This window comes from Chaetodon auriga, chromosome 9, assembly GCF_051107435.1.
Source record: "Chaetodon auriga isolate fChaAug3 chromosome 9, fChaAug3.hap1, whole genome shotgun sequence".
NCBI classification, from domain to species: domain Eukaryota; kingdom Metazoa; phylum Chordata; class Actinopteri; order Chaetodontiformes; family Chaetodontidae; genus Chaetodon; species Chaetodon auriga.
Genome location: NC_135082.1, coordinates 11,175,768 through 11,202,953, shown reverse-complemented (window position 1 = coordinate 11,202,953; position 27,186 = coordinate 11,175,768). Strand labels below are relative to the sequence as shown.

The window sequence follows — 27,186 nt, the reverse complement described above, 5'->3', positions numbered from 1 at the left end:
TTTTCAAATCAGACACACACATAATCTGAAAAGCTATTAAAATCTGATTATGTTTGGTTTGTTAAATGTAATGGTTGTAGTGACTTCAGGAGTCCATTCCTTGCTTTGCTGCAGTGCATATGCTCTTCTAGCATGGCTGTTATTTTATTTATTTATTTATTTTTTAACTTTTCCCGCTTTTTGCAACTTATCTCAAACTACAACAATTCAAGGGAGTTTCCTGTAACAGCTAAATCATTGGGAGGAAAATTTATGACAGCTCTGGGTTGTGATTATCTACTTTGAAGTGCCTCTTGCTACCCACAATTTTAACACCACCCAAACAGTAAATTTATAGACTACAGAGAGAATTGTGCCCTTGAATGCATCTCAACTCATCGGTGTTGATGAAATGCACAGACTGCCATAAATTGTTGCAGAAGATTGTCGCACTCAAGACAAGGATATTTGAATTCATCTTGAAATGATTTAAATGTACAGATATTTCTTTCTACTGAAACGAAAGCAGTGGCGTCGTGTGCTGCGAATGGGATTTCTACCTGCTGGGGTAATCTGGGAGCTAAACCTACAGATAAGTGTAAGACCATAGTCCCACAGAGGGCAAAATTTATGGTTTCAGCTCAGCCAACTGTGGCCCCCGAATATCTGGAGGCCAGCCAAAGGTGGGCATAAACACAGACCAGAGTCAACCCTGACATTAACACTGGAAAACTGATTTGAACCATTAATAAATCTCAGTGAGGCAGAAGTGGAGATGACGACTGATAAGTTTGCAGATGGGAGTAAGAGTGCCAGCTGACAGAAAGAGGCAAAAGGTCTCATGTGGAGGAAAAGGTAAAAAAAAAAAAAGCATCTAAAGCGAGCCCAGTTTTTGTGAGTGGATCAGGTTCAAGAGAGGGATCAACAGGTTCAGCAGGCTCAAGCAGCTCTGGAGTTAAAGTACTAATGAACCTTTTATGGTTCAGCCTGTGACAGTCGAAGGCCAGGCCGAAGATGATGTTCTCTGACACACAGCAGCCTCGGCGCCATGAAGACAAAACATCACAGCCTCAATGTCAGCGTGCTGGCAACATGCTCATGGATAAGTTTCTAATTCCTCCCCCCTTCTCGTTCCCGTTAGGATTCACTGACGTAACGACTCTGGGGTTGTCCTGCTATCAGGTCATGTTCCAGACTGCCTATGGGCTGAGTGAAGGCCGGGGTCATCAGAGGAGATGTGGCACACCTGTACCACCTGACTCACCAGATGGCTGCAGAGCGTGCTCTGATTCTCCCTCTCACCATGCCACACTCTGTGGACCCAGCTCTTCACTTTCACACACGCCTCATCATACACTCAGCCACACTCTCCTGACACTACTGATGTTTGATTATCTTATTTTAGTCTGTGTTTTCTTGCTGGTGCTAATTTGTGGTAGTTTCTTGAAAAATGGAAGCACAGGCCAATGTTTCATTAAATTCACTGCTGTTTTTGTAGTAGAGTGGACAAAATATACTCAGTTAAATTTGATATCAATTCCTTGACACCCACAGTCTGTTGTCAGCACAGCAACTCTTATTCAGTCAACCCCCCAAACTTTAGTCAATGATCTTGTAGATAATTTCAGTTCAAAAATTACGCATGTGATGGTGGTAAAAGTAATGTCTGGTGAGGAAAAAGCACAAGCACCAAAGAGGAGTGCCACACTGGTAAAAATTAAAAAAGAGTGTCAAAAAGCTGAACACAGGTTGCAAAGAACACATCTTCAGGTGTGTTATCACTATAAAAAGAAATTCTGCATTTGGCTGCTGCTGATGGGCTGATAATCCCTCCTGCGTCAGGAGCCCCTGAACATTTTATACACTAAATTAATGACTTTGCCTCATTCTTCACTGACAAATTTCAGAATACTGGGTCTGTGTTGTCTTTTCGTTAACTCCAATTCAATTAGCATGGCACAATTTGATCTGCATCTTTGATCATGAGCTGTAAACACATCACAGCACAGAGACTGCTCTTGAATGAACACAGACAGTTTTAGTATTATTTGATCTCAGTGCTGCATTTGACATGGTCGACCTCAAGATTTTACTAGACAGACTGGAAAACTGGGTTGGACTTTCTGGCACAGTACTGACTGTTTTGAAGCCTATTTGAATGATTTGCCAGCCTCTGGCTGTCTTACCATAATTATGCAGATGACACACTAACTATATCAGCAGGTGCATCAGTAAGTGCGTGAAACAAGTTAATGAATGGAGATGTCACATTTCTCTCCAGTTAAACCAAGATAAAACTGAAATGATTATGTCAGTGCCAGTGTTCAGCTTCACCCGCTAAGGTTTAAGATCGCAAACTAAGCCACAAATCTTGGTGTAGTCTTGAACCTAAATTTGAATCTCCACATGAAGACAATCACAAAATCAACATCCCATCACCTTAAGAATATATCAAGAATTAGATGACTTCTGTCTCAGCCAGATTTAGAAAAACTGCTCCAGTATGAACCACCCAGACCTCCCAGATCGCCTGGGGCAGGCCTGCTTACTGTCCCTAGAGTCAAAACTAAACACAGAAGCAGCATTGAGTTTTCATGCACTGCATATCTGGAACAAATTCCCAGAAAAAATGAGATCTTCTCCAACTCTCAGTTATTTTAAATCAGGGCTTAACTTATGTTGGAATTATGAATTCATGTCCCGCACAGCACTGTAGCTGCATGTGAATTTCATTCTACTGTTTCATTTGTCCTGTTCTATTTTATCTTATTCTTATCTTCCGTTTTATTTTCACACATTGTTTTAAAAATCTTACATTGCCTTGTGTTTCTTTTCTGTCTTAATGTCTTTCTCTCTTATATAAAACACTTTCATTTGCCTTGTTGTCAAAAGGTGCTATACACATAAACTTGCCATGCCTTCAGTTTATTCATCACAGCTGTGCTCGGTCATGATTGGCTGCCCTCAGTGACTAATGACTAAAATCTGTCCAACCAGACCACTTCTCAGAGTTTGGGCTGGACACCTCCACAAAGAACAATACATCCTGAGCTTTTTTTTCATTTCCTAAAAGAAATGAAATGTGGTGACCGCCATCTTCAATTCATCCAAACACACATAACTTCTCTCTCTCTCTCTCTCTCTCTCTCTCTCTCTCTCTCACACACACACACACACACACACACACACACACACACACACTCTAAACCCCACAGTAACGGCCAAATTTTTGACAGTGTGGCTGCCCACAACTTCCACACTGAGCTCCAGTATTCCTTTATTTCGTATGAGTCCCATAAAAGCTGGGGATCTCACTTTCTTTTTAAAATTGATGTTCACACAGATTTGCTTTGCATGTGAACTCTCATGAATGTGTCAAAACTTTCCCTTACGTGCAACTGTGATCAAGTTGCTTGTAGCTTTTACAGAGAAAATTCTTTCCTAAGACTTTCTGGGGTTTGACTCGGGGATTTCTGAATCTCTTTTACTGGCACAAACCGCTATTGAATAAGTCATTGTGGTGAACATACCAATCTCTGAGAGCCATATAAACAGTTACCAGGCCCCCACTCCCTGTGGGTAAGTTCCATGACACTTCAAGCCTGTTCATCCTCCATTCATGTCTGGATGTACACATTTTCATGCATTTAAATCTTATTAAATAGGCTTAACATGTGAATAGATTCCTGCAACTCTTCTTGTCAAGGTTTGTGCAATTCACACCTTCCTGTTGGGCAGAGCTAAAAAGAGAAAACCTTTTTTTATTCGTCAGTGGTTGGAAAGGAAGTGCGAAGCCGGTGAGAGTGAGGTGGGAAATGTTGCCTCTCATTATCAGGCCCTGAGTATGATTTTTCCAGGATGTAGGGGAAGCAGTCTCTGTTGCTGTTAGCCCCATCTGTCAGGTGGCTGCTGGACAGCTCAGAGGGGTCCTTTTCAGAAACTGCATGTCTCCTGTGGTCTCTCGAGCCTGGCCAAAGAGGATAAATAACCATCTCCAACCTCTGGTGAAGCAGCTTCACCATGACCCATCCTCTGGCCTCCACGGGCTCTTTTAGCACGTTCTTCCTTAATGGAAAAGTCATGTCCTTGCCCAAAGTAATGGGATCCACTGGAGGCCAGTGAAGGACTATTAAACCCGTGGAGTGACAGTGATGAGCCGAGCATGCTGTGGAGACTCTGCTTAAATGTGAACAGCAGGAACACCTATTACAGCCTGACCGGTTTGGCAATCCTTGAGGCGCTACCTGGCAACTGAAATGACACTGAGCTTCAGCTGTTGCTCTTTGATCACATTTCTGTGTGAATGAGCCCTGTGAACTGAATTTGCATTATGAATGAAATCATTCAATAGACTATGGCTCACCAAGAACCAGCTAACAACATCATTTCATATAACTGTTTTCGCAGCTGTGTTATTTGTACATTAAGTCAGCAAATTTTGTTACAGTAAGTTATTCCCACGTCTCGTTGCTTATTTTCACTGAGAAATATAACGAGGCATAGAAAAAAACACCAACCGTACAAAGCCTCTAGTGTCTTGAGAACAAATATGAGTCCACAGAATGGAAAAAAAAAGATTCAACCTAGTCTCTTAATTCGGAGAGTAAAAGAGTGAGAAGGCTGTGCAGAGCCCAGATGGCAGGAGGTATGAAGGTATGGATTTAATTGCTTTCAAACATGATGCAAACAGAGGGGGGTACAAGGTACAGTGACTACACAAATACACCCTGAGAGACTTCTGATGGGGATGAATATTATTAGAAGTCACTGTGTCTGGAGTGACTGAAATTAACTGTGGAAACGGTATATGAGCAGCACACCGAACACTGATCCATGATCTCTGCTGAAGTTGTTCAAAATCAGGTCAGGTGAAGACAGACGAGAAACCTGAAAGTTGCTCGATGATGGATTTTTAGTCAGATCTGCAGCAACATGAACCATTGTGCCAGCGTGATGACAGCCTGGTGCCTACTGATGTCACCATAAATGACAGCTCCAGGATTGGGTTTCACTTGCTATTCAGAGATCCATTACTGAGTTAGTGTCTTGTGTTCTTCCTAAGTTTTTATTCACTACTAGCAAGTTCAAAGCCAACAATTTACTAAAAGTGCTAGGAAGCATCTGGACGACCATCCAATCAAAAACAACTGACCATGCCAACAGGAAGTCATTGGAGCATCCGTGTAGCTGGTGCATTATTTCAAAAAAAAAAAAAAGCAGTTTCAGTGTCAGCCAAATGATCAATCAAACTGCTACTCTTTTGTAAATGTATGCATTGTTCAAAACATGTGTATAAATGAGATGTGTTTGTTCAGAGTTAGCGGTATTCATGCAGTTAAGTATGGGTGGGAAATCTCCAGGTATGCCCACCTCACAGTCATTTAGCCTGAGTGTGTTGTTCTTGGGAAATGTGAGTTAAAGTCTTCCTGGTTTACATCATTGTCAAACATTTTATCAAGTGTCAGATTATCAAAGTCAACCACATTTCACACACTCTTTCACTCCTCAACTGCGCAAGCTAACGCTAGCTTTGTCATAAGTTAGCTATGGAACAGTCACAGCAGTTTCTGTCTAGCCTGTGTGGTGCAGCCCGTTTTAGTTCAGCTATGAGTACATTTCCACTGAAAAAGCACTTCAGAACGAAGCTAAGTTTGAGCTAACGAAGAGCTGCAGCTGGAAATAAGTCACTGGAAGAATGTGTGAATTTCTCTCACTTTCTTTTTCTCCTTCCCGTTCACTTTTTCTCTTTCTTTGACTCTTTCCTTCTCTGTCTCTCTCTCTCACACACACACACACACACACACACACACACACACACACACACACATACACTGTGGCCTCTGATTTCCTGGAATTTCACTACATTACACATTCACAATGACTGTGGCAGATATTTTGGGCTCATGCACTAATGTAATTTGCAGGAGGGAAGAGGAATAAATATTTTGTCAGGACCTTGCATTGTGTGACGCAGATTAAGTCCTCAGTTTGCATGGCAGTGAACCAGATCAGTGTTTGGCATTTTGTTTTTGTCTCCTGGTAAATTTTGATTACATTCTGCAGAGCGTTGATCCAAACAAAGAGTGAGCCTCTTGTTGGGAGAATAATTCCTGCCTTGTTCCTATCCCATCTGCAGAGAGGCCCAGCTACTAAGCAGAAAGGCATTTAGATGGAAATGGGCTGAACCGTGGCACTGTCACATCAATTGATCCATAAATTTGTGCATATGCCGATTTGATGGATAAAAGGCTGCTATGAAAAGCGCAGTGTTAATTATTCTGGTGCTTAAGGCTGACTGGCTAGAAAAATGCAAAGCAACAAGTTACAGCATTGGTGCTCAAGCTCTCACCCACTTCCTGTTATTCTTTCACACTTAACATTGCAATAGAGTGAATAAAGACAGTGTTGCATGGCATTCCATTGAATTAAGTAATGTCCTGTACAGATTACAACCTGCACTGCATGTGAAAGGCCTCTTGTTGTGTCATGCTACTCACATCAACGCTTCTGATCCGTGATGCAGACCCTGAATATTAATTCAGTTTCACTCAGTAGATACTCGTGTAGCTTATAAAATGGGACATACATGGTCTATTCGGTGTCACAATTTCCATACATGGAAACGAGGAATCCAAAGGCCTGTTTTGTCTCCCACTAATAAACTTTGACTAAATCAAACTGACCAAACTACTTTTTTGCAACATCCGGTGTTTGTTTGCTTTGGCTGCCGGAGCCATGTGAACACTGATGAGTGTGATTTTAAACTGAGTAACATCAGAAATTTATTACATTAAAGCATTGCAAATCAAACCCAGACGCGTTGGCAGTGAAGGAAACAGTGATTGTGTCGAGGGCGAGCCCCTGAGATTCATTTGCAATTATTTCTGATTCCCTCATGTCTGAGCCGCAATGCTGCCAAGAACGTATTAGCAAGGAGGTAATGTTGCCATATAGCTGATTAGTTTTTTTTTATTTTGTTATGTGTAAATAGCACCGTTGCCTCTGTGTCTGTTTCAACACTACCCAGACAGACTGAGCAAGCTGACTGTGGTTTGGGCTCAGTCTCAGTCTGTGTATTAGTGCACTGGGACTCCCTCCATATGCTTATGGTTCTGTGAGTCTACGTCTGGAACACACATACAGTTCATAAATGCGCACACACACATATGTAGAGGCACACAGAAACAAAAAAAAAGGGTCCACTAGCAGCTCAGATGCCCAACCCAGTCTGTGGAAGCAATTTAGACCACAAAACTATGTCGTAGTGGGACTTGTGCCATGGAGCATATTTAGTATATATACTGGATTTGGAAACTTTGTGTGAGTTTAATATATTAGCAAGTGCCACGCAGGCATCCAAGCCTGCATGCACTTAAAATGTGAAATCAGTGTTGTCTATTAGGAAACACTCTGGACTGATATTGTAAACAAATTAGACTATTGGGCTGTTTCTTTCAAATGTGGCCCTACAGTAGTGTATGCCATCAAACCACCAGGATACGCCCTGATTCTACCAGGCGTTATTCATCTCTGCTTCAGACCACAACACCCTCTGAGGTAGTTTATGAGAAATACAGATGTCTGGTAGAGTGAAAATAAACAGAGGCAGCGTTGAAACATGAGTGTGCCTTAAACGAATTAGTCCTACATACATACCGTGTCCCAGAAGATTGGTAATCAGCCCTCGCAGAATGGAGTTGTACTTTCATGCACACAATGAGACGCGAGCTTGATTGAGTTGCACCTCGTGATGACTGAGGAATATCTACTCATCAGAACATCCACAAGAAGGGTGAATATTCTCTCTCTGCCTATGTTTATACTAAAGCTGTGCCTTTGAACAGCCCCATGGCTGTATCCCATTACATTCAGAGGGATGAGCTCAGGATTGGTATGGTGAGCAAGAGAGTAGAGAGGGGCCTATGTATGATTCTCAGGTCTCGGCCATACCAAACGCTCTCTAATAACTTCTGTAGATGGATTTGACTCAAGAGGGAATGCAAACCAGATCACTTAGGAAATTCCACAATGCTCTTTTTGCAGCAAAAGCCCCTCTTCTGAAGGAATGTGCGCTAACATTTCCCCTCAGCTCCCTGGTCTCCCACACACACAGCTGCCCTTCAGAGAGTCACGCCAGAAGAGCACAGCCGAGCTGGCTGCTGGAGAGGCAGAGAGGGGAAAGAAAGAAAGAAAGAAAGAAAGAAAGAAAGAAAGAAAGAAAGAAAGAAAGAAAGACGTAGTGCCTGATGGCTGCTCTCCCAGCCAAAGGGGGTCTTACACATATAAACATTTCAGGAGAGGCTGGGTCAAAGGAGAGAGCTCACAGGAATGGTGATGAAGAGACCGAGATCAAAGTGGAAAATAGGAATAAGTAGCCCAAAGTGGAGTATAAAGAAAGGAAATACTGCGATAAGGAGAAGGAAAATCAATCTGAGCAGACACATGTGTGAGGAAAGAGGAGAAAATGATAGAGGTACAGAGAGGAAGAGTGGGAGCAGGAGGAAAGGGGTGTTGGAGGAGGAGAAGAGGCAGAGCCCAGACATTACTTAAAGCAGCCTTAAGGTGATGACTGTCTGAGCAGTTTGGCAGGGCCATCCATCAGGTGAGCAAAGGACATGAAAAGAAAAGTTGAGATAAACATGTGACACCCAAATCACCACCGACAACATCGTCCAAATAACAAAGAATGCTGAAAGTATTTCATGCTCTTTGAAAAAGCAGAGGTTTGGTGAACTTTGTGTGACCTGCTCTTTGAAAGAGCGGTGAACCGCAAGCAGAATAAGTGCACCATCAAGTAAAGTTAGTTTATCCTATGACAGAAGGGAGATTAAGATGTTACTCCTAAAGCTTGGCAGCCATTCAAAATACATGTTTTCCACCATATGACTCAGCCATGCAGTCTCAACTGAAGATCCAACAACCCAGTGCCCACAGCCAGCCCTCATCTCACTGAGGGCCCTCAGGACTTAAAAGATTAGTGACATAAATTCAAATGCTTCTCTACAGAAGATTGCAGATCTATAAATCAAAGATCTAATGACTTCGGAGCCTCAGATACTGAACAGTAAAGCAGATGTTACTGACATTACATGGGATCTTTAAATAAATCAGTGTTTGGAGATATGAAGTGATACTGGTGAGGATCTTAGGATGAACATCCCTGCCGAGGGCCCAATAGCTGTGCACTGTGCAACAAATATGAACTGTCCATGTTCTACTGTCCTCAGCAATCCGCACACATGGTGAAAAGCTCTGCAGCGTTTTTATGTTTGATATTTAGAGTCTAGAGAGGAAACTACTTTCTGTGTTTACATTTTATTATTCAAAAACAGCCAGGGACTGCATCAGCACATTTTGAGGGTCCAGCAGGAACTTACTCTACATTTTTTGTGCATAGCTTTCGCTCTTTATTTGGATTTCTCTGCCCGGTGTTCATGGCGGGAAAATGGGTCAAGACAGGAAAAGAGAGCAGAGTGGGGCCCATTGGTCCCTCAACATCCCTGTGTTGAATATGAAAATATATTATAGCATAATGTGTTCAGTATGCAAGCTTGAAGGAAACCATATGAAAAGATCCCAGACAAAGAGCCCTCTGTGTTCCAACTGACCCCCCCTCCCACCCCCATCCTTCGTCTGCTTCAATTGAGGGAGAGAGAGAGAGAGAGAGGGAGAGAGAGAGGAGAGGTAAAAAGGGGGAGGTGTGTGTGCCGTCGCAGGAACTGAAAAGGGGCAGTACACACACTCGCTGCCTCACACAGCCAGACCCACCGGAGTACAGGTGAGCAGCATGACTAAACCAACACACCAAACAGGAAGGAGTACTGAATCTTGGAATTTTATCTGTCGCTGTGAAACTGTGGTCGCTGCAGACTTTGTCACTTGCAGTCCATTATATTTATCTTTACGGGGTAAGACACTATCTTTGTTTGGAGAGCAAGAGAGAGAGAGGGAGCAGGGGGAATGCAGGGAACTTGAGTAGAAGAGGAGGGAGACTTTGAAAGTCTTTGTTTGAGTAGATGACAAACATCTGTGGCCGCTGTTTTTCCCTCAGTGCAGGCTGCAGGCGTGCAGAGGGGGGGTGGCTGGCTACATTAGCACTGTAGTGACTGATATCTGAGCCTATTGTCCTGACTGTGTAGAGCCTGCTGTGTAGCCAGGTTATAGACTTGAACTGCACTGTGTAACATTAGAAGGTGTATCCAATTAAAGACCTGACCAGAGTTGTATTGACTTTCATATACTGTATAAGTAATTGCTTCCTGTTAACGCAACAGGTGAGGCCCATTAACTGCTTTACAGGGGCGCAAATGTAGCTTTTGTTCAGCCGTACGCTACCATGCAGTCACAAATGACTTTATTTTGCTGTGACAGAAAGTTTTGTCAAACGTCTTAATGTGTAGAGCTCAACAATGCTAAAAGTCAATACCATTCCACAAATAATTCCTGCACTATTGATATTTTCTGCACACATTTTACATTTTTAAAAGTGCTCGTACTTTCCCCCTTTGATGTCTAACAGTTTTCAGATTATGACTCTGATTGTTTTAGAAGGTTCCTCCCTCTTGGCACCGGATCATACACACCTACTTCAAGTATTTATCTTTGCCTCTTGAAGTTCTCCACCTGTGACTATGAGAGTAACATGGGCTGCACACGAAGCAGACTCCTCATTATGAGGTTTTCCTCTCTGCATGATTAATGATTGCACTTGCAGGATTTCTAAAAGGGAAATAAAAGAAGAAGAGAAGCAGACATCTATCTTTTATTGGAGTCTGTGCCTTGCAGTGTGTTAGGTGTCAGTCATCAGCCTGCACAAGCCGAGGCATGTTGACTATCACAGCCTTCTGGGGAATTATGAACCAGGAATGCCACTTTTGGAGCACTACCCAAAATTATTTCGTAGTGCTGCGAGAGCCTTTGAATGGTTCTTTGTCTGACTGAGGGAGCAAGAGAGCAAAGGGCCCTGCTAAAGCCTTTTGCATTTACAGCTGCATGATTTTTGCCTGCCAAACTGTGAAGGATCCAGGCAAAAGGCAAGAGATAGCAGGCAGCATGGCAGCTCTGCCCATGAGGCATTCAGTCAGAAAGGCTTGCCAGTCAGTGTCTCATTATAAGCCTGGTAACTGATACGCTTTTAAGTCGTACAGTGGGTGGAATGCACGCTCACCTGACATCCACACATCTCACATACCTCAACACATGTGCACCCAAAGCAACTGATGATGTACAGATGCCAGACTTGAGGCAAAAAGGCATGCAGTGTATGAGTTATTAGGTGGCTGACATGCTTTCTACAAGTTGGTTATTGATGCAGGTGTCTAATAAATGTACAAGATAACAGCCATGAGGGACAAATGAATGATTACAGTTTGTTTAGCTGCCAAAGACATTTCTTTTGTGCATCATCACTATGTGAGACATGCTGCAGAGAACTGTGGGATAGATTTGCTGTCCGCATATGAATCCATCATGTGTTGACAATGTACAGGAACTCTGTGATTACACACTAAAGTGGCCTACGGGCCAGACTGTAAATGATATGCTTGGCTCTAATCATGGAGGTCAATGGGTGGCACAGGAAAACAGTGTGGGGGTGGGAGCTGAGCTGGACAGGTGGGCACCATAAAGCACCTTTTGAACTTCAGGGTAATTGGAGGGTGGAGGGGGTTAAGGAGGAGAGATGACATCAGATCTTAGGTATGGAAAGTAGATAGGATCAGTTGGAATGGGGTTGATATTACAAGTTGCTTTGGAAGAAATAAAACACTCAGTATATTAACAAGCTGAGACCAATGAAAAGGGAACAAAAAAAAAACAAAAAAAAACAGACTGTGGCAGACGAGGAGTTCAAGAGTCCATATGTGTGTGTTTTGTCGTCTGAGCCAGAGTTAAGTCTGCATCTCTGCTCATGTCACTCTTGAGTGTCCTACATCTGTTTTTTGTCCGGCAGTTAATAAATATTTGCAGACTGGATCAAAGACAGTAATGAAACCATATTTTAATCAATCGGAAACAGCTGTGTTGGGACACGCCCTCAACATGTGTTCAGTAAACATGAAACCTTGGAGAACCAAGATAACTGTGAATAAAGAAAATGTTGCGAGCAGAGGTACTAATCTAAAAAGACAATGTCAGTCTCCAAATGAGCTCCAGATTGATGCAAACGCATCTGGGGAAATCAAAGAGCTGCTGTCAGAGCGCCTAAACAATACTGGCCTTCATCTCTTCTCACTTGACACGATCACGCCAGTAAGCTAAATTGTGGAGGATTTGTGTTGCTTTTCTGCAGGCAGGAGGGGCAGTGTTTTGTTTGGGTTGATTGTGTTCAGGGGCCAATGAGCACTCCTCCTACAGACCGTCATGACTCAGCTGTCATGTCGGAGAGCGTCTCCATGAAACCCAGTCTTCAAGGGCTGCAAACAAGTTTACGGTGCTTGCACACCTTCGGGAAAGATGAATATTACCATGGCTGCTGAGGAATCACTGAAAAGGCATTTCCAAAATAATGACTATGTATGTAGTTGTCTGCCCAGCCCTCCCACTCCTGAGCGTTACAGTGGTGACCCCCGAGCAAAAACAAATGCAACCGTGATCGGCTTCAAGGAGAGGCAAGTCTGATCAAGGACAAGGACATGAAAACACTGGTTTATTATTACAAACTTTGCCAGTGGGTCTTATTAGCTTTGAAGAGGGAACATGACACTGCTGATCTAATGAAATGCTTTATTGGATATGAAGGAGGGGTGCGATAGATGTCACTGTAGGACATTCAAATCTTTGTTTGTGTCTTTACTTCATGCTGTATGGAAGTCTTAAATCCACATTCACTTTCTCAGTGTTCTTCATCATAGCACAGACCCTGAGGCAGAGATAAAGCTAATTTTTTGGCAGGTTTTAAATAGGGATTTCCGACCTTAAAGCCTTAATGAAATGTGATCTTCCCTTCGTCTTTGGAGACAACACTGAGTTTATCACGTTCAGACTTATAAAGGCGTCTCCTCGTTTCCTTTTCCACCCTTTTATCCTGACTGAGTTCAAAGGGTGAGGGCAGATCCTCATCTTTGGAGATAGAGAATTGGACTTTCATTGTCTCAAAAATGAAGGTTGAGATTTATGTTTTTTGGAAGTAAACCAATGTTAATTAAAAGCATTGGATGAGCCAAGCAGACTACATTAAAATGTTCCTCAAGCCACTTTCTTAAAAACCCATTCCAATTTGTAAAATCTGCAGACTCCCTGTCTGCACAGAGGTCAGGTCTTTTGGACTGCTTTCTTGAAAACCATCACGCATAGTACTTTAAATCCTGCACAAAGCAGTGGGTTGAAACTCATGCCATTACACAAAGGGCGATGATGGAAAATCAAGTAGGATTCTTGTACCAGCTGTTTGCCAAAGCTGTGGTTTGCCAAAGTTGTGGGTAGATGTAACATCCAGGTTTTGTCTTCGCAAATATCACATTTAAATAACATATTTGAGCAAAAGTTTGATTGAAATGGTTTTGCATAACTAGTTTCTAACCTGCATATTTTTCTTTTTTTGCAGGTGGTTCTGGACAGAAAATGGACACGAAGAGGAAGTAGATACAGCACAGTGACCTTTCATCCACCGAGCAATCCTTATCTACAGCTTAAGCTTGGTCCACCAAACTAAAACAGTTACAGACGGGCTGAACAATCAGAACACAGACATCAAATGTTTTCTACACGGAGCAAAACAAACAAGCTGAAAATCTGGATGGTAGAGGTTCTGAGTGCAGAATTACAGCATTCATAGCCAATTTTTGATGCATTTAAGTATTAATCACAACTACCACCAGAAGAAATAAGACCTTTCTTTTTCAGTTATGGCTTTGTGAATAAACAAAATAAAGAAACTTCAGAGGGTATAACTGGCTTTAATGTATGAGAAATAAGACAGGACACCAGAATAAAACAACTTTAACTGAATACATTGGAGCTCTGAATGCAAACCAGCCTCTGGAATGACCTTTCCAGAGTGAAATGTTATTCCTCACATGCACCTAACAGCAGGAAGCTGCCATATACACAGTTCCCTTTCACGTCACTGTAGAGTTATGATCTCCAAGATAAAGGGCAGATCCTTTTCTCCCAAAGAAAAATAATCTGCGAGCTGGAGATTGGGATGCAGACGAAAAGCATGCTTTGGTGACCAAAATAGCAGAGGAGGAAGACCAACGTCTGGGAAAGAAAAAAAGGAGTATTAGAGACATGCAAATAGAGAAGACTGGACTGTTTCTCATCCCTCGTTGCCAGATTTTTAAGAGAGCACAACAAACTTGTGCAATTTTCGTGGCATTTGTCCACGGGAACGTATCCAAGGCGCATTGGAGCTGACCCTCCTGGGAGGTCCTGTTAGATAGAGAATAATACTTCATGAAGACCAAAGTAAGAACACACTTCTTCCGTCAAATTTCCTCCGACTACAGGACAACATTTGGAAGGATTATTGCTGGAAGGGGAGCCATGACCGGAAGCAGCAACCTGGAAAGCTGAGCTACTCCTTTCCTTTTCCCTTTTTGTGTGTTTTCTTGTATTTCTTAAAGTATTCACCGCCTGCCAGTAAGGACTAAACTTTCCATCTTCCAACTGGACCGACAGTTTCATCTTATCAGGAGAGAAGATTGAGCTGACTGGAACGAAACACTCACGTATCCCCCTGCCGAGGGCTTTTGTTTCTGCTGCAACAGAGGCACTTATCCGTGGGTAGCGATGGAGATGGAGAAGGGACATATGTCTATCAGGAGAGGGGTGAGCTGGAGTCCAGGAGGATTGAGAAAACCTCTCCAGGCAACGCAAAACATGCACACTCCTGGGACAGAGTGCAAAGCATCATGGGAGAAAGCAGGATTCAACAAAGAACAGATGAGCCCGAAAACAAGTAAGTGTTTGTTTATCTGGCGTTTTCTGCCCTTTTTTGGGAGCCAAAGCTGCAGCAAGAAAGTGTACTATTATACTTCATAACACAGACATGTAGCCGTACATTTCCAGTGGTTTGTTTGCATTGCTGCCTTAATGCTACAGGATGGCTTGAACTGCAGTATATTATCATATCAGAAAACCTATAACTGAGAGGAGTCGACAGCAAATAGAGAAAACAGGCAGCCCTGCCTCTTCAGCGCAACTTGACACAGTGAGGTTCTCCATGAAACATCTGTTTCCATGCCATAAAAATACAGGCTGCCCCAGCAGCAATGGAAATGCAATCATGGATCACTGCTAACGGCAGCCTTAAAATACAACACAGCCACTAACAATAATTGCTAATGGCTAAAGCTGTTTGGAAACTTTAGACCTTTCTTTACACTTTTACAGCCGTCAACGTATGAAAAAGAGGAGTTCACACTCTGTCCCAGCAGCAAAACATTAGGTTGTTAAATGGCAATATGGAAAAACACTGAAAGAATATTCAACTGGAAAGATAATTACCTCTGGCTGGTGACAAGCCTGTGAGATGCAGTATTCAAAGAGAGTGAAAAGGCATTGTGCTGTGAGGAAGCACAACAGAGAGGTCATGGCCATCAGATAACTGTCCCAGATATAAATCTATAGCCTCTGTAGCTCAAACACTGCTCCCATCACCCATTACTCACTGATTGGTTTCCTCAAACGGAGCAAAGATCACCAAAAACAGCACAAAACACCGTTAATAGCTGACTACACCTTTGCAGACCTTTCATAATACACAAACATAACAATATGAACAGCGGGGCTTGGTTTCCACCTCTGAGCTGGTCTTTTATTTCCCCCATGGGATCCACTGAGAGTTTAGGTCACATTGAGCCCGGTACGATCCCAGGACCTCTGTTAATCCTTGTCTTTCCATACCGCTTCACACATCACCCACGAGGCCGGTGCTGTCATCCCGCTCACCCCACAGCCATCGCCCGGAGAAAGATAACATCCGACAGGGTAATCTGACCTTTGATACACAAATGCAGCGTAGGCCCCCCTGACTTAAATCCTCCCGCTGTGGGGGAGTTTGCTGTCTGCTCTCACCCACGCAGGGATGAGGGGATGAGGTAGAGAAAGTTAGAGCTAGGAAGAGGAGGGGGCAATGGGATGTGGAGGCTTTTGCATCATTGCTGAGGGCTGAGTTTTGTCTCTGCCGCAGGACAGGAAATTCCTTTCCTGCCCTTGCAGGTTGGGGTTTAGGGCCCAAAGGGTTCAGAGAGGGCAGACACTTGGTTGGGGAGCAAGCACAATAAACGCTCACACTTACAGTGATATCCAGATAGATGTGGAGGGCAGCTGAGGTCAGGTACTGGATCTCTGAGTCTTAGTGGTCTCAACCATGCACACATAATCTGGACTATCTCTTGTCTCCCTTTCCACTTCAAAGACTGCAACAAGGTTCAGACACTTCCCTACCATCACAGGACATTAGACAGAGATAAGCCGCTCGATACTTGCCATTGATTGGACACCTCTCTAGAACTGTCAAAACAAAGTGCTGCCCGTGCGCAACTGCTTAAACATCAATACTTTCACAACAGAAGCCCCGAGCTCTCCTCTCACACGCATGACTCCGCTTTTATAATTAGTGGAAACCCTGAGGAGCAGATTAGAAAAAGTGAAACCGGGCCGGAGGCTGTGCTGTCTGTCATTCAGCCTCTCTCGCTCCAGACCCCCTCCCACCCTCCCTCCCTGTCTGCCGGTCTGCGCGCTGGACTGCGGAGAGGAAGAAATCCGATCCCGTGTCTCGCTACAGAAAGGGGGTGTGAAGCTGAAAGACGCAGTTAAATTGAAAACTCTTGTGGAAGTGCTACAAAACGGCGGAGCTCTGGTTTTGACGTGAGAAAGGTAAGGGATCGGGCTCTAAAGTGGGTCCAGCGAGACAGAAGAAACTTTGAGTTAACTCGTGAATCATGAGGATATTTAACAGCCTTGAATGAAAACTGAGGAAGAACTTGCGCTTGAATGTTTTGTGAAGAAATACGACTTGTTAGTGGCAGTGTGATGTTTTTGTGACTGACGACATGGACTACCGTCCAGAAACTGTCAGTTATATCTTCAGAAAGTCCTTTGAACTTTTGAGCCTCGTTATCACTTCTTTATGAGATCTGTAACTTTCTTTAAGTCGTATTTATTTCCGTGTATTGGTTGCTGATTAACCTGTTTTTTTTATGGGAAAGCCATGACTAAGTGGTTGGAGTCATTTAATCAGATAATAACCAAACTTATCTGCACTTTGCTATCAAATCCACCAGAGAGAAATGGAAAAATCCAAAAGAGGTGTTCACATTTCAATGAGGATCACTTGTTTCCACAGAGATGCTCACTCTTTTGGTCATGATATTAATCACTGCTGGGATTTGCACCTGCGTGTTACTTGATAAGCTGCTCCCACTTGTTTACAGTGAGGACACTTCACTTCAAGCCTCACTGCTCTGGCTCTGGTAGACTCAGCTCGCCTCTATTCTAAAAATTAAATAGCTAATGAAAATGTCATTGGGACCTGTGCTGGTATTCCCACCGATATTGACAACCTTGATAAAAGGCACTGAATATACAGTAAGTACCTGTGTGATAGGTTGGTTCATTTCTCTGCAGCAGTCTATAAAGGAAGGTGATTTATGCTCGTGCCAATAGTGCTGAGAGGATTGCTTGTTTAAAGTGGTGTGTGATAATGCCTTCATCCTTGTTATTTTGTTGTCACAAATATGTAAGGTGGGGTAATATCCACTTCTTATAGTGTCCCGTCCCGTCTTTTCTCTGTCAGTGTCAGGTTGATTGATTTCCCATAGTTTATGCCGACGTTGATGTATTTCCTTGCAGACACAACCACCATCACAGGATATAATTTTGTGCATGTAAATGGGCTGCCATCGTTTAGAATCCAAATGGGACCTGTTGTCCACTTTTATATATTAGAATAATAAGATACAAATTAGATAATAAACATATGCTCTTGAACTTTAAATGGGTTTATGTTAAGAGAACTCAAGGGTACCCTACAAAGAGTTAATTCAATTACTGTGAGGGTAGACTTTAAGTCTGTAAAATCAATGGCAGATGGATATTATTCCTTTTACTGGGGGAATGGTCATGTTAGCTTTATAGTCTGTGCCAGGAAAAACTGCATGCAGAATGAGCTCTACAGGAAAGCTTTAGAAGTGATTGATTTACGCATAATTATTATGATTGGCACATGATTACATCAAATAATGTAGCTGCCTGTATCCATCACCTTATTAAACGAAGAAAGAGTCAGAGCTGCGCCAGCTGTCTGAGAAACGTCCTGGAGGGATGTTAAATATCTTCTGCCAGTCAGAGTTACATGAAATAGATGAATAATCTGCCAGATGTGTCACCACAACGAGTTATTCTGCTCTAAAATGTCCATCATAGAATCTATGACTTAAAGTTTTTCTTCTGTTAAAAAAAAAAGAAGAAGAAGAAAAGATGCAGCTTTGATTTTCCTCTCATGAACTTTGAATCATGATGTAGTAACTATATTTAAGATGGGAACACTTGATTAGACTGCACTCAAAAGATATCATTTTTGTAAGCCATAGATTGTAAAAATGGTCTATTAAGGGTTCAGGCTGCAGTATTGCACAAATTAAGTACAGAGAGAAACCAAAGGCATGTTGGAAGCTCAGGCAGGGAGTTTTCTCAGCGGTGGAGGAATGCTCAGGGAGGGACGACTGCAGATGGCAGAGGAAATAGCTCCACTGCCTGGAATGGAGCTCTTAAGCTCAGAAAACAGGCTGTAATTTTAACATAGACATGTCTTATCTCATGATTTCAAGGTCATCAACGAACTGCAACAGGCCTGATTGACAGCCATGTCTTTCGGCTCTGTAGACGACATTGACCTAGACCTTTTTATTAACTTTAGTCACCAGCTTTTATGTCTTTCTTATTAAAATGTTTATTTGAAATGTTCCTCCGCCTATGTCTGTTAGTTCTTTGTCTGCAGCTCCGACATGCTGAGTCAAGTGTCCACAAAGCCATATTTTTCTCGCTAGATTGGTTGAAATAAAAAGCAGTGCAAAGAACAATGAAAACCATATGGTGCAGAAACAATTATGTGGGTTTTAAAGAGAATATTGTTAAAAATCTGTCCTTGCCGGTTCCCTTTATTTGTACATGAAAGCAGTGTGGTGAGCTTTAATTAGATGTTGAGGGAGTTGTCTTTGTTTGAACAGTAGATGTAGCGCATTGCTAAGTCTTCCAAAGTTTGGGTCCCTTTTATCATTAATAAAACATCTGAAAAAAGCCAAAGTCCTGTTCCTTTTATTAATCAGGCTATCCATTTTCTCTCCCTGTGTCTTTCACTCCAGATCTCACCAGAAGTGCCAGTTTATCAGAGAAGGAGCTAAAGGAGGCTCGTGTCAGGAGTCAGATCATTGCCGCTCAGCTCACCATCCCCTCCAACTCCAGCTCCAGAGGCGTGCAGCTCTTCAACCGGCGCAAACAGAGGGTCAACGCCTTCACACTTGAAAGCTGTGGAGAGGGGTCAGAGGAGGACAGAGCTGGGAATGTGAAAACTGACCCCTCATTTAACAAACTAACATGGGCAGAGAGGAGCAGTGAGGAAAAGGATAGAGACCTGAACTTTAAAAATAGCACTACCAAGCCACTCTCATCACAACCTGGGAGGGTGCATTCAGTAGGCGATATCACGGAGGACCCAGGTAAGGATTTTCACAAGGACGAGGACATGGAGGACTGTGTAATCCAAGAGAGACATTTCCTCCCTGTCAAGGAAGAGCAGGAGGATGAGGAAGAGTCAAGAGATAAAATCCACGAGGAGCTTGAGGACAAAGTCAAGGATGAGATTCCCCCTGGACGTAATGATACTGATCCAGTTCTGATTGGACATGCTGAAGGGGAAGCAGAGATAAATGGGGGTCACACAGTGCCAGATCCCCCTGGAAAGCTTCTGAATGGCTGCCACAGTACCTCTGGACCTGAGAGGGTGTCTGTGCCCACAGCCAAGCAGACAAACACCATCATCAATCGAACTGCCAGGCCCTTTTTCTCGCCGTTGACAGTGCAGTCTCCAGAGGCAGTCAGCCCTATCATGGACATTCCCCCTCCTCCTTCATACGCCACTCCTCCTCTCCCTGCTTTCACTGCTCCACAACCTGTGGCGTTCTCACCTCCACCTCCGCCTCCGTCGTATCCCACACCTCCTCTACCAGCCTTTACAAACCAACCCCCTCAGGCCTATTACTCCAGTCCACCTCCGATGTCTCCTGTCACATCCCCTACCTCTCCTCCACCATCCCAGTTCCCTGTTTCCTCAGTATCCCAATACCCACTCATGCCCCATTATGGGCCTCCCACAGCCCCAAAACCATCCACCTTTGTTCCTCAGCCTGCTGGAGAGAGGAAGCAGATGACACAGATCAAAACAGGAATACTTGAGGAGGGTGCAGCTAGAAGGGCAAATAAGAAGTCAATGTTCACGTTCAAAGAGAAGCCAGTGGTAGCGCCGAACCCTGAGCTGCTCTCTCTGGTGCAGGGGGTGGATGAGAGGAAGAAACATGGACATAGATCTGTGCCTGAGCCAGCATCCGAGGAAGAGTTGCTGGTGCTGGGTGCAGAGGCCTCCAACTTCCTCGCCAAAGAAGAGGACAGGGACGAGGATACAAGAGCTCCAGAGTGGGCTTCCTGCCTCAAGAGCTCAAGGACCCGACCGAGGGCAGAGCACAGGCCAGAGCAGACCCTCACCAATGTATCAGGAAAGGGGGCTGAGCTGTTTGCCAAGCGTCAGTCAAGGATGGAGAAATACGTTGTTGAGAAGCAAAATGCAGGACAAATTAGGTCTCCTTCTCCCACAATGTCTCTGCCTCCATCTTGGGTGTACCCATCAAATATGCCTGGCAGGGTCAAGGCCATTGCTAAAAGCTCTGACATGAGCGCTCAGCTTTCACAAAACCTTAAGGCCCAACAAGCAGTCAAGCAAAAACCAAGGCAAAAAGCTCCAGCACCAGAGCCAGTTCCAGAGCCGCCTCCATTAGAGAATGGTTGCTCCAAGATAGAGATGGACTTGTCCAGGCATCGGCCTTACCAACTTAACTCGTCCCTCTTCATCCTTAACCCTGCCAAAGACCCACTTAGTACTCTACCCAGAGGAGCACCACAGTCCAAGAACCTGATGCCTACCCAGTCTTTCTCTAGACAGACTTCCTTACCTAATAACCCTCCCTCTCACTTCAGTACGCAGTGTATGTCTCCACAGCTGCCACTCAGCCCCACAAAAGGAGGAGCAGAATATCCATCAAATCCAGCGTCTCGGCAGCCTAGAATCAGTTCTCCTATGTCTGCCTTTTCTCCAGAACGAGTGTCCTCTCCTCGGTCAGGGGTCCAGACACCGAGGCCAACGTTTTCTGCCAAAAAGGCAGGGATTACAGCACAGGTGTGGAGACCCTCTCTGTACCATTTTTAGAAAATCTGTTTACATCAGGGGGGGTCTTTCATAGAGACACAAAACTGGCAAAACTGATTTTAGTAGGGCTAATATTTACGCTTTACTGCACTTTCTCTGTTCACCTTGTGCCTTTTTCTAATACTATCTCTTGCTTTGTAGGTATATAAGAGAGTGGAATCTTTTTATGAGTGAAATGCTTTAATCTTCACATATATAAGAAAACAATTAAAGAAACACTATAATAACCGCAGTTACAGCCAGGCCTTGTCTTTCTCTAACTGACTCTAAGTGAATACATCATAATTGTTCAGTGAATATATAATTGTATTTTTTTGCATAGGAGCAAACGCTCAAACAGCTGTAATTATTGTCAATTAAAATAAAAATATGCCTCAGCGTAATTAGATAAGTTCCATACCAAAAGCCGCGAAGCACGTCAGCACTAAAAAACTTCAATTTTCAGGGCGTTTTAAAATATGATGAGAAACAGCCTCACTCTTTTTCCACTTTGTCTCCCAATTCTGTGGGCACCGGGGTGTTGCTGCTTCACAGAGCACTTTAACAGATGGTCTGGCATCTGCTTTATGATCTATGATTTGCAATTTAATGCCACTCACTGACGAGAGCAAGAGAACTCCTTTTATGTCTTTATGTCTTTAGGGTAATTTACTCTGCTTTCCAGCATTTTCTACCTAAATATACAGCATGTTCTTAGATTCTTTGATGTTTCAAATCTGCAGGCTGCATACTAATTTGGATCATGGACCTACATATATATTGTTTTTACGACTTAAAGCAGTAATTCCAGAAGACTTTTTTCACAGAACATCATCAATCACTGTTGTTTTAGACCGCAGGGTTTATGCATGCTTTATGTCATAAACCTTGATTCACTGCTGTCTTCTGCTGTTATCCTGTCTGTTATGATTGTTTTTTTGTGTTAAAGTGAAGCTTTCCTTCTCTAATTAAACCTTTATGCTAACACTCTGCTGTGACCTCTTTTTTCCCTTTTCTCTTTTCCTGGCTCCTTTCAACCATTAATTTCACTGTTAAGTGTTTGTTATTTCACTTTCCTGCCTATCTTGCAAAGGCTTGCCTCTGTTAAGTACACAGATAATTTGCCACAGGAGACAGATCTATTTTGGAACATAGTATGTGATATATAAAGTCCAGATGTAATTATAATAGCTTTCTATTGCAAGATATTTTATACTTTAGACATAAGACACTTTGAGTTATGTGTGTCCGTGCTAAGACCTGTCCCTTGGTTATTGGTCTTGACAGGCTCAGACATTCAGACAAATGGAATGACCCTCGACCTGGGACTTGTGTCTTTCACAGATGCCCTGAACTTTGGAAACGTGACCAGTAACATTAACCTTAAAAGACCACAACTTCTCAGGATACTGATCCTAGCAGTTCAATCAAGAGTATAACACTAAGACACTCTTCATATTATTATCATGAGTGGAAATTAATTAGTATGTGCATAAGATGGTATGTTACTCTTGCTGCAGTTGAGTAACTTCATATCCCTGTAAAGGTTAACTACCTCCAGAAGGCCAGATGACAGTAACCTGAGAGAGACACTAAAGACCGGGCCTATGTGTGCTCGTGGCCAGGCTTATTGAGGAAACACACACAGAAGGGAATACACACAGATCACCTGAATGCTACTTTGGGTCAGACTGAACACATAAACGCTATTTTATCAAAACAAATTCAGTCAGCATAATTAGGGTTAGGGTTAACTGAACAGGGTTTTGGTCAAGTTTCATAGTAAAATATTGGACTTCTGTGTCATGGTCAAATCAAACTAATAATTTAGATAATAAAGACATTAATTCATTCCACAGTTGCACAAGCATTTCACTACAAGACGTTACTTTTCAAGTGTATTTTTTGTGTGTATGTTTCCAAGAGTCTAAAAAACATTATTTGTCATGGTCCAACAGACACCTAAGGACTCCTCCCCAGTTGAAACCTCCAGTGAGACACCCCCGCCAAACAGGACACCAAGCCTCATCAGACGTTTCAGCAGCCCAGAGGGCCCCACCACTGGGACTTGGACTCCTGGCCTTCAAACTAATCGCCCCTCCACCACCGTCTCTAACCGCTCAGTTACTTCTCCTGTGTCCTCTCCCAGGGGAACAAGATGCCAATCCCCTGTGGCTAGTCAGAATATCCAGTTTTCCTGCACTCCTTTCTCCAAAACAACATCCAGACCTTCTCAAACATCTACAGCCACCTCTCCACGTTCGCCTTGGGGTTCAAGATGTCAGTCCCCAATGATAAGCCAGAATCCCCAGTCCTCCAGCATTGCCTCCATTCCTGGTTTCAGACCCCCCCAAACTTCTACGACTACTTCTCCTGTTTCCCCTCCTTGGGGCTCAAGATGCAAGTCTCCATTAGTAAACCAGCATACCCAGTCTTCCACTGTCACCTCTGTGTACACATCCAGACCTTCCCAAACCTCCACAGTCACATCCCCACGCTCTCCTTCTTGGGGATCAAGATGCCAGTCTCCAATGGTAAGCCAGCATACTTCCTCTGTCGTCTCCACACCCAGACCAACCCAAACATCTACAGTCACATCTCCAGTCTCCCCTCCTTGGGGTTCACGTTCCCAGTCTCCTGCACTCTCTCCGACCAGTTCATCCTTTTCTACCACAAAGCCTCTGTACACATCCTCTGCCACCTCTCCTGTTCCCCTACCCAAAGACAGTCGCTGCATGTCCCCCATCGTTAATAATGTAGACTCTAAAGCCAACCATCGCCTCCTGGCCAAGAACATCATCAACGCAGCCAAACGTAAAAACAGCCCCTCCCCTGGAGCATTGAGTGGTCACAACCTCCCCATCTCACCTCTGGGGAATTCCCACCATGGCTACGACTGCCACAAACCACCCATCAGCCCTTTCCAGTCACGGGCATTGGGGACACAGTCTCCTACCTTCACTAGCCCTCCTCCCACTCCAACACAGAGGATCTGCTCCCCTGTGAGGCTCTACAACACTCGCTCTCTCACCGACTCTGATGCCTCTGTTGAGTCTGAAGACTCAGGCCTCCGATCGCCTGGCCTGCACTCCTACAACACTTGTCCCCGCGGCTGGGGCGGTAGCCTGAGGGTAAAAAGAAGCACCATCTCCACTGACCTGTGAGGGTGTTACTGGATGGTAATCAGAGCATTACTTCAGTTTTCATAGACTTTTGTGGCATTGGATCAACCAGTAAAAGAGTGTCTGATGGCACTTCATCAGATCAAGATTAGATAAGTTACCTTTCGTTAACTTTGAATACCGATCCTGTTGTATCATGGTAGTATTAGTGTTTTATATGACTCACATGCATAGTATGAACTGACAACAACAAGCTTTTTAACATAACGCAGTTGCTGTGGCATGTACGCTTCTTACATACCAAAAAGTGCAAAAAACTCAAAATAACCAAAGATATTTGAATTCACTTCAATGTTATGTTATACTTTTTGCACCCTCACACCAAACATACTACCTTCGCAGCCACTGCTCAAGTTTAAGTAGCATTTAAGTGAAAAGGTATCAGTTTTAATTGTTATTAATGAATCGTCATTATGTTTTCTGGTCTGACGCAAGTCAAAATGGGAAGAGACTTAAACAATTTAAGGCATAGAAGGGATACATGGAATGAGTAACATGTGAATATATAGCTCATTGGACTGTACAGTACTTCGGGTAAGGAATTCTCACTGTACTGTATTAGTAAAGCCTCAAATTTAACTATGCAGTAAATAGTGATTTAGATAATACTGGGTAAAGTGAGTTTCCCTCATTTTTCCATGACAAAAACACAGTGGTAGTTGGGATACATGCTATTCACAGTATCATACATGGTCAAAGTATTCACCACAGTTTATTGTGCATTTTAATCAATGGAGAATAAATCATATGCATAATTATCACGGTGCAATAATCACAGTGTATATATGTTGCTTTATGTACTGCATTTGCTAAAATGAATGTAACCTTTACAGACAGATTGACAGAGAACAGCAAAAAAAGGGAGTGTTGAGTGTGAAGAGTTATGTGGAGGTTTGATGGGGCATTGACGCACCTGTTCAATCACTGTCCATGTTTCAGGAAAAAAAAAAGTTTCAAAGATTTCAAAACATTTAATGATTGATGATGAACAATTTGATGGACAAATATTAGCAGCGCAAATTTAATGGCACATTGATTGTAATGTTCATGTTCAAATTGATATATGTACGTGTTGTCGCCTTTACTGACCACAAACAGTCTTTCTGTTTTGTATCAGTAATGTCTTTCATGAGGCACAGATTAACGTATTTTGTGCCTGTACTTGTTGTACAAAGTGCCTGTTTGGAAGAGGTTCAGAAGAAAATGCGAAGCAGAGAAGGTACAACGAAATGTTGTTCAACTTTCATGGAGAAAAAAAGGAGAGATGAATGTTGTATATTGTGAAAGTGTTTGTGAGAAAAGGATCAGAGGAATGGATTGTATTTTAAATACATACATAACTCTAATGTAGATTCTCTTTAACTTCTTAAGTTCCTTTTTGTACTTGATTTGCACTTCCGTTCATTCCATTTCAACAGCTGAGTTGGCCTTGTCTGAAACTTGATTTGCCCTACTGTAAAAATGAGAATATTCCTGCACAGTTTAACGCGTTGACTTGACGGCTGCATTTAGCTGTAAACCTAACTGCTGCCTTTAAACCACAACTGGCTTTCTGGTTCAAGTGTTGGGTCCCTGAAAGCCATTTTACACCTTTCCCATCTTTCCCAGTCCTGTACCAGCACAAACAACAGATTGTTCTTTCACAACCTGACATGCAGGCCAAAAGCATCAGCACATTTCTAAATATTAATTTCTGTGTGTCTTGGCTCTGTGTGAGTGGCAGGGACACCTGCTACATGGTGACCTGGCCCCTTCAGCAGGATTAAGCCTATCACTGTCATGGATTGGTTTCAACCTGGGTCACCTCTGGACAAACTAAACACTGCTGACATCCTCAAACACAGAACATAGTCTTTGCAATTCTGGGCTTGCGGGGATCTGTCATTGTGAGACTGCATTTTTTCAATATAGCTTTTCTCTCGTTTCATAACTGTATGATGTCTGAAAATGAATGCAAAATAAAAAGCGATGACACAGCGATGTATAGTTTGTCATTTGTTTTATTATTATACTTCATAACAGCCTGAACTGAGAATGTGGTGTAACAGACAATAATGTAAGCTGGAGTAGTCAACAATTACTTAATTTAAACATACAACCTTTCAAAACAAAGTTACCAGAGTGCTTTATAATAAAAAAATACATAATAAAAATTAAATGAAAAGATAAAATCCAAAAGATAAAAGTGAGTTTTAAGAAGAGATTTAAAGGTTTAGCTGGACGGCAAAGGTCCAGTCACCTTTAGTGACAGGTTGAGATTTTGGAACCATTAGGGGCCTCCTGCCTGAGGATCATAAGCAGCAATCAGGCTTATAGGGAGTTAGCAGATCACAGATATAGGCAGGACCATTCAAGGCTTTAAAAAGGAGCAGTGAACTCTTAAAATCAATTCTAAAACCGACAGGTAACCAGTGAAGGGCAGCAAGGATCGTGTGATGTGGTCGCCTCATTTAGATTGTGTTAAAAGCCTGACAGGGCGTTTTTTTCATTTGTGGAAGTCTTTGGATGTTTCATCCACTGAGACCAGAATAAAGTGCAATGCAATAGTCAAGTCTTGAGGAGATAAAAGCACGGATAACCTTTTCTAAATCTGCAGAGGAAGGGAATGACCCGATCTTGGTTAAA

General features: G+C 43.0%; 1 protein-coding gene across 2 annotated transcripts; it reads left to right on the top strand.

The window, feature by feature from the left end:
* Nucleotides 1–9,635: 9,635 nt before the first annotated feature.
* synpo (synaptopodin) lies at nt 9,636–26,539 on the top strand. 2 transcript variants are annotated; one of them, XM_076739118.1, is made up of 4 exons: nt 9,636–9,757; nt 13,523–14,878; nt 19,287–21,370; nt 23,338–26,539. In XM_076739118.1, exons 2-4 carry the CDS (start codon nt 14,710–14,712, stop codon nt 24,541–24,543), a joined length of 3,459 nt encoding a protein of 1,152 aa, XP_076595233.1. In that variant the 5' UTR covers nt 9,636–9,757; nt 13,523–14,709; the 3' UTR covers nt 24,544–26,539. The 2 variants fall into 2 exon arrangements, with proteins under 2 accessions (XP_076595233.1, XP_076595234.1); XM_076739119.1 differs by having other exon boundaries at nt 9,731–9,887.
* The last annotated feature ends 647 nt before the right edge of the window (nt 26,540–27,186 follow it).